Source organism: Pituophis catenifer, unplaced genomic scaffold, assembly GCF_029215685.1.
Source record: "Pituophis catenifer annectens isolate HBS135680 unplaced genomic scaffold, rPitCat1.0.hap2 SCAF_1, whole genome shotgun sequence".
Taxonomy (NCBI): Eukaryota; Metazoa; Chordata; class Lepidosauria; order Squamata; family Colubridae; genus Pituophis; species Pituophis catenifer.
This window is the reverse complement of record NW_027256881.1, coordinates 270755143-270763454: the sequence shown is the minus strand read 5'-3', so window position 1 is coordinate 270763454 and position 8312 is coordinate 270755143. Positions and strand designations below refer to the sequence as shown.

The window sequence follows — 8312 nt, the reverse complement described above, 5'->3', positions numbered from 1 at the left end:
GCCTCCGAGTGCTCCTCAAGGGGAGCCCCATGTAGAGAGCGTTACAGTAGTCCAGACGGGAGGTGACGAGGGCATGAGTGACCGTGCGTAACGAGTCCCGATCCAGAAAGGGACGCAACTGGCGGATCAGGCGAACCTGATGAAAAATCCTCCCGGTCACGGCCGTCAAATGCTCTTCTAAAGACAGCCGTGAATCCAGGAGGACACCCAAGTTGCGAGCCCTCTCCGTGGGGGCCAATGCTTCGCCCCCAATAGTCAGCGATGGCACCAGCTGACTATATCGGGACGTCGGAAACCACAGCCACTCGGTCTTGGATGGGTTGAGTCTGAGCCTGTTTCTCCCCATCCAGATCCGTACGGCCTCCAGGCACCGGGACATTACTTCAAGGGCATCGTTGGGGTGGTCTGGGGTGGAGATGTACAGCTGGGTGTCGTCAGCGTACTGATGGTACTCCACCCCGAAACCACGGATGATCTCGCCCAGCGGCTTCACATAAATGTTGAACAAAAGGGGCGAGAGGACCGATCCTTGTGGCACCCCACATATAAGGGGCCTCGGGGTCGACCTCTGCCCCCCTGTCAACACAGACTGCGACCGGTCAGAGAGAAAGGAGGAGAACCACCGCAGTACGGTGCCTCCCACCCCCAACCCTTCCAACCGGTGCAGCATGATACCATGGTCGATGGTATCAAAAGCCGCTGAGAGATCTAATAGGACCAGGACAGAGGAACAACCTCTGTCCCGAGCCCTCCAGAGATCATCCACCAACGCGACCAATGCCGTTTCCGTGCTGTACCCAGGCCTGAAGCCCGACTGGAACGGATCTAGATACGTCGTTTCATCCAGGTACCGGGGAAACTGTCGTGCCACCACACTCTCGACAACCTTCGCAACAAAGCGAAGGTTGGAGACTGGACGATAATTAGCCAATATTGCCGGATCCAGGGAAGGCTTCTTGAGGAGAGGTCTCACCACCGCCTCTTTCAAGGCGGCGGGAAAGACACCCTCACTCAATGAAGCATTTATAATCCCCTGGAGCCAGCCTCGCGTCACCTCCCGGGAAGCCAGCACTAACCAGGAGGGGCACGGGTCCAACAAACATGTGGTCGCATTCAGTCTACCCAGAATCCTGTCCACGTCCTCAGGGGTCACAGAGTCAAACTCATCCCAGATAACATTCTCAGGACCTGCCTCCGTCACCCCCACTGGATCTACCCAGTCGGAGTCCAGATCTTCCCGAATCTGAGTGATTTTGTCATACAGATACTGAACAAAGTCCTCGGCTCTTCCCTCCAAGGGGTCCTCCCTCGCTTCCTGGTGGAGCAGGGAGCGGGTCACCCTAAACAGGGCGGCCGGGCGGTTATCTGATGACGCAATAAGAGCAGCAAGATGAGTACGTTTTGCTGCTTTTATCGCCACTAGGTAATTCTTAATATGAGATCTTACCAGTGTCCGGTCAGATTCAGTGCGACTGGCCCTCCAACTACTCTCTAGGCGTCTTTTCCGGCGCTTCATCTCCCTCAGCTCCTCGGTAAACCAAGGAGCCAGGTGAGATCGGCGCCGGGTCAGAGGCCGCAAAGGCACGACTCGATCCAGAGCTCCAGCGGCCGCCCTATCCCAGGCGGCCACTAAGTCTCCAGTCGAGGCGTGAGCCAGGACCTCAGGCATTGGCCCAAGCTCCGTCTGGAACCTATCAGGTTCCATCAGGCGCCTGGGGCGGTACCATCTTATCGGTTCCGCCTCCCTGCGGCGGGGAGCAGCGGTTCGAAGATCAAGGCGAAGGAGAGAGTGATCCGACCATGACAAGGGCTCGATGGCTATGTCCCCTATCTCGAGATCACTCAGCCACTGTCCAGAGACAAAAATCAAGTCCAGTGTGTTTCCCCCCATGTGCGTAGGGCCATGAATTAGCTGGGTCAGATCCATAGCCGTCATGGAAGCCATGAACTCCCGAGCCACCTCAGACGTCTCACCCACGGACGGCAGGTTGAAATCCCCCATGACCATAAGTCTGGGGGTATCAACCGCCACCGCGGCGATAACGTTGAGTAGCTCGGGCAGGGCTGCTGCCACGTGGCAGGGAGCCAGGTACGTGATCAGCAAACCCATCTGAACCCCGTGACCCCACTTCACAAGGAGGGTCTCACAACCGGCCGTCTGAGGAACAGTGGCCTCCCTCGGCCTAAAACCTTCTCTAATAATAACCGCTACTCCCCCGCCCCTCCCCTGAGACCTCGGTTGATGGAATGCGTGGAAGCCTGGTGGGCACATTTCTACCAGAGGGACCCCTCCCTCCAGGCCCAACCAGGTCTCCGTAAGCCCTGCCAGGTCCACTCCCCCCTCCAGAACAAGATCACAAATGAGGGGGGCTTTATTTACTGCGGACCTGGCATTGCACAACATCAGCCGAAGGCCCGGGCCCTGAGGGTCTGTGCAACCTGGAGAACGAGTGGAGCCTTGGGGGCCGGAGCACGCTACCGCATGAAGACAGCGGGTGCGCGCTCCCTTAACATGATATGGCCCCCTGCTCCCGCCATATCTACCCCTCCCCCTCACAGTACCGATGGTAAAAACACAATCTGGACAAGCTCGACCCCCCCCATTTCCTCCGGAACTCCCACCCCCCCCCGCCGCATATAGTGGCCAGGCCTGACCTTCCCCTTGGTGGGTTATCCCCCAAACCCACTACCCTAGTTCCAGTTTTACCTCCCCCCCCTGGGACCCCTTAAAATTTTTTCCAAAAATTTACATAAAAAACCCCTCAACCCCCTCTTCGCCGCATGCCACCTCTCTGGGTCCCAGGACCCGTCATTGAGGTAGGCCCTCGATAACGTAGAGGGCCAGGCTTGCGAGAGGGGGGAGTCTCGCAATGCAAGAAGCTGTGCCCTTCGGTACATCTAAGCTCTGAGGTAGTGATAAGGTATGGCCCAGGGCTCCATGATAGTCCAAATTGTCCTGAAAAAGGCAGGTTGACCATAAGCGGAAGAGTCTCCACTGTCCTCTCACGGCAGTGGAGGAGTCCAATGTTCCAACCAATTCGAGGGTAATCGTCCAACCAGCCTCTCACGATGGTTGGACAACTCGCCATGGGGAAGATGGTACATCCCATCGATAGTGAAACAATGATAGAAACCGGCTCCGTTCGTCCTCCTGTAAGCTGCCATTTTTTTCATACAGCCAGCGTGCTAGATAACAAACAGAGCCAGGTCCAAAGTCTCCAGAAGAAAGAAGCTGTCCACAGTATTTATACAGGTAGCGTATAGATGGATAGTACAAGCAAGCGGATAGATGGGAAATAGGTGGGAGCCACCTCCATCAAGCAGATAACTGGCAGGGCAAGCATGTTAGTCATAGGGCCTGATAATGGCCCAGCTAGGATGGGGGGGGGGAAGAGGGTTAACCAGGGCTGTGCAATAGCTCCAACAGCCCCTCCACCCTCGTTAACCCCCCCCGAGTCTTCCAGGTCTTCCAACCATCCTATGTGCCCAGTCCTAGCCCCCCAAGATGGCTATAAAGGAGGCCTCACCATGGGAGCTAAAATTTGGGAATTACCCCAGAGCCCCATGGCGGCCCGAAGTTGCCAAGATTTAAAAAATTCAGAGATGGAGGCTCCCCCTCATGTTCTTCCTCGGCTACACGACTCCAGCCATCCCAACAGCTGCTGCAACGGCGTCGGCGGAGGCGCTGGCATCATCGCGGGCACCACCAACAGCCACATCTTCCATTCGCCCTCGCCTCCTTTGACGCCCGCTTCCTTCCCCCCGACGTCTACCTCCACTGCTCCGACGCGGGGGGGGGGGGGCGGGGGGTGCAGTCCGCGACGACGCCAGCGTCCCCACCACAGCCGCCGCACCAACCATCCAGACATAGCCGAAAGCCGGCCGTTTCTATTTCCTCCGCCGCCGCCGCCGCCACCCATAGATCACAAACGCCGCCCTTCTCGTGGCGGCCTCGGAACAGCTGTTCGTCGGAGCGTCGGTGCCACGCTGTTCTCGGCACCTTAGAGAGCCCAAAAGCGCTCAGTCAACCGGCTACAAGCAACGCCTGCCGGGCAGGGGGTCCCAGATGGTCAAACGACCCCCCTGGAGACCCTCGCAAGCCAAGACCCCATCTCTATCACGGCGAGCCTAGACCCGGGTCGCCATCTTGGAGCATGCGCGTATGAGGAAATAAAATCACTTGAAGATTTTTTTATATCTGTTTCCTGAAGTAAGCAAACAATAAGTATTCTGTCAGCAGATGTATTCAAGATATAAAAGCTTTTGGACATCCCTTGGCATAAATAATCAAAGGCATTTTCCTCCCTGGAGGAAAGATTTGCAAACCTAATATGATTCAGAGAAGATCCCTTCCCCGTAAAACAATGTGCTTTGGGTAATTTAACCCACCACTCAAAACTTCTGAAGAGCACCAGCATGGGGAAGTATGAGATACTAAGTTCTTAAATTACATATAAAGGGTGGGGTGTATATTAAAAGAATGCAGCATAAAAACTGCATATAAATCTGCTTTTTCAATTTTTTTACTTTTGGTCATTTAGTGGCTTAATGAACTAGAGTTCAAAACATCACCACACATTTAAGAAAAATATATGCAATCAATCTCTTAATCTCTGTTTCCCATTATGTATGGTTTTGCATATCCATAATTCCATATATTGCAATGCATGGTAAGGGTAAAGCACATCTGTGTGCTTTAAGGCTATTTTTTGTTATTTTTGCATGTGCAAAATGGCAGACAGGCTTTGACATACTCTTGAGTACACATAAAAAGTACACTTTTCAAGGTCTTATTAGACTGTTTCATTATTTGAAACAGCCTTTATGGGCTCTCTGCAGTAAGGGCTATTATAAGCTATTTGTTCAAGTTTTTCATTTATCTTTTATCCAGATGGTTAAACAAATAAAAACTGGTCAGATATTTTACTGTTGGTGGGTATGGACAACTTGTATGCTAGACTGCTTTATTTGAAAGGCTTGCCAAACCCTAAGTGAAAAGTATAAATCTCATTTTGAAAATTCAGTCATCATTTTATCCTTATCCAAAGGTTAATGTTATAGATTTCCATCTTCAGTTTTAGAAGTTCTGCTAAGAACTGATGTTAGTTTCCAACTGACCTGTACGTCCAATAATTACAAATCTCTGAAAGTAAATTCCAGATAAAGGTTCTGAATGTTCTTCTTTAAATAATGTTATTACAGTAGTGAATTATCCAGTAATATACCATTGTCTTTAAGTTAATTATAAATGTTTTAATAGCCTTTTAAATGGTGTTCTAATTAGACTTAGATTTATTGAAATTAATAATATAATTCTGATAATTTAGCTTAATTTTCAGATTGATTTTATAAATGAATAATTCAGTCTTTGGCTGGTTACCTTCAGAGGTGCTGGACTCTTTTTCTTAATTCCCAGCCAAGATAATAGTGGTTGAGAATTGGATCAGCAAAACTTTAGTATATCTGGAATGTCTGCTGAAAGCAATGACTTGGCTTAAAGTAATGTTCATAGTTCTGTAATCTTGGCCAAACAGTATTTTCAATAGGCATTTCCCCTAATAGTTAGAATTATATTTCATTATACACTTTATTTTCTTTTACAATATATTTTTTTGCACCCAAAAGAAAAAGTTATAATAACTAAGGGTAATTTTAATTGTTAACTTATATTAACAATTAATCCTCAAGTAGTTTGTTTCTAGATAAATATATTTTTAAACAGATGTGTGAATGCACAATTATAAGTATGAAATAAAAATGCAATATTTGATACTAATATTGATGTTCTCTTTTTTTTTTAGACTATTGGAACTCCTGAAGGACCAACTCCAAATAAATTATGAATGTTGAACAAGATGAGCTTACATCCACAGCAGATAATGATAGGTCCTAGGTTTAACAGGGCCCTATTTGACCCCTTGCTTGTGGTGCTACTGGCTCTTCAACTTCTTGTGGTTGCTGGTTTGGTCAGAGCTCAGACTTGCCCTTCTGTCTGTTCCTGTAGCAATCAGTTTAGCAAAGTAATTTGTGTGAGAAAGAATCTGAGAGAGGTCCCTGATGCTATATCTACTAACACTCGGTTATTGAATCTCCATGAGAACCAAATTCAAATAATCAAAGTGAATAGCTTCAAACACCTGAGGCATCTAGAAGTCTTGCAACTGAGCAGGAATCACATTAGAACAATTGAAATTGGGGCCTTCAATGGTCTGGCTAATCTCAATACTCTGGAACTCTTTGACAATCGTCTTAGCACCATTCCTAATGGGGCATTTGTGTACTTGTCAAAATTGAAGGAACTTTGGTTGCGAAACAACCCAATTGAAAGTATTCCTTCTTATGCTTTTAATAGAATCCCTTCCCTGAGGAGGTTAGATCTGGGGGAATTAAAAAGGCTTTCATATATCTCTGAAGGTGCCTTTGAAGGTCTATCCAATCTGAGGTATTTGAACCTTGCTATGTGCAACCTTCGGGAAATTCCTAACCTCACACCACTTGTAAAACTGGATGAGCTAGATCTTTCTGGGAACCACTTAACTGTTATCAAGCCAGGGTCTTTCCAAGGATTAATGCACTTGCAGAAATTGTGGCTGATCCAATCCCAGATTCAGGTGATTGAAAGAAATGCCTTTGATAACCTTCAGTCACTAGTAGAGATCAATCTGGCCCACAACAATCTAACACTACTGCCTCATGACCTCTTCACACCTCTCCATCTGGAAAGAATCCACCTGCATCATAACCCTTGGAATTGCAACTGCGACATCCTATGGCTCAGCTGGTGGATTAAAGACAAAGCACCCTCCAACACTGCATGCTGTGCCCGTTGCAACACACCTCCCAGTTTGAAAGGAAGATACATTGGTGAGTTGGACCTAAACTACTTCACATGCTATGCTCCTGTGATTGTGGAGCCACCAACAGACCTCAATGTCACTGAAGGCATGGCTGCTGAGCTTAAATGCCGAGCATCAACATCCCTGACCTCTATATCTTGGATTACTCCAAATGGATCTGTTATAACACATGGGGCTTATAGGGTTCGGATTTCTGTGCTCAGTGATGGCACGTTAAACTTTACAAGGGTAACCGCGCAAGACACAGGCTTGTATACATGCTTGGTGAGTAACTCTGTGGGGAATACAACAGCTTCTGCAACTCTTAATGTAACCGCACAGGAGTGTATTACTTATTTTTCAACCATCACAGTAGAAACTGTGGAACCTTCTCAGGATGAGGCACGGACCACAGAACAGGTTTGGCCCACACCAGTTATTGATTGGGACACCACTAATGCAACAACCTCTCTCATACCACAGAGCACAAGGTCAATGGAAAAAGCTTTCACAATTCCTGTGACAGATTTTAGCAACGGGATCCCAGGAATAGATGAGGTTATGAAGACTACCAAAATCATAATTGGTTGTTTTGTGGCAATCACACTTATGGCTGCTGTGATGTTGGTCATTTTTTACAAAATGAGAAAACAACATCACCGGCAAAATCATCATGCTCCAACACGGACTGTAGAAATCATTAATGTGGATGATGAACTTACAGGTGATACACCTATAGAAAGTCATTTGCCCATGCCAGCAATAGAGCATGAGCACTTAAACCACTATAACTCTTATAAATCTCCTTTCAACCACACAACAACAGTTAACACAATAAATTCCATACACAGTTCGGTGCATGAACCATTATTGATCCGAATGAACTCTAAAGACAATGTACAAGAGACTCAGATCTAAACTATTTACAGATTTAAGGGGGAATTTAAAACAAAAAAAGACAGTTTATTAAAAAAAATGACACAGCTGACTGGGCTAAATCTACTGTTTCAAAAAAAGTGTCTTTACAAAAAAAGAAATTTATTTATTAAAAATTCTATTGTGAGCGAAAGCAGACAAAATTATGTGTATTCCTCAGAACCTCTTTTTGCTGCATTTATTTACCCTACTCTACTGATTTCCCTTTCCTTTCTTCTCTCCCATACCTTCCCTTCTATCCTATTTGCCATATTTTTCATAGAACAACTTGATTCTCTAAAGAACTGGTCTAGGAATTTTTGTAAGAATTCTGTTAATGCTTTGGGAATTTTTATGGTGAATTCTAGTGGTGAGATTCGGTCTATTTTGTCTTTTTTCATTTCATTTTCTTCTCATGCCCTTTTTGAAATGGTTCAGAGGGGGAATGGATGTTAGCAGTAGATTCACGAGAACAATCAAGGAACAGAAACAAACAAAACAAAATATTTTATTTTTCTTTTATTTTTTCACATTTCTGTATTTCCTGAAGGGACAATTCTG

General features: G+C 47.0%; 1 protein-coding gene across 1 annotated transcript; it reads left to right on the top strand.

The window, feature by feature from the left end:
- The first annotated feature begins 5843 nt into the window (after window positions 1-5843).
- Window positions 5844-7754, top strand: LRRC4C (leucine rich repeat containing 4C). The gene has a single exon (XM_070931217.1). The coding sequence runs from the start codon at window positions 5844-5846 to the stop codon at window positions 7752-7754; it is 1911 nt and encodes a 636-aa protein (XP_070787318.1).
- The last annotated feature ends 558 nt before the right edge of the window (window positions 7755-8312 follow it).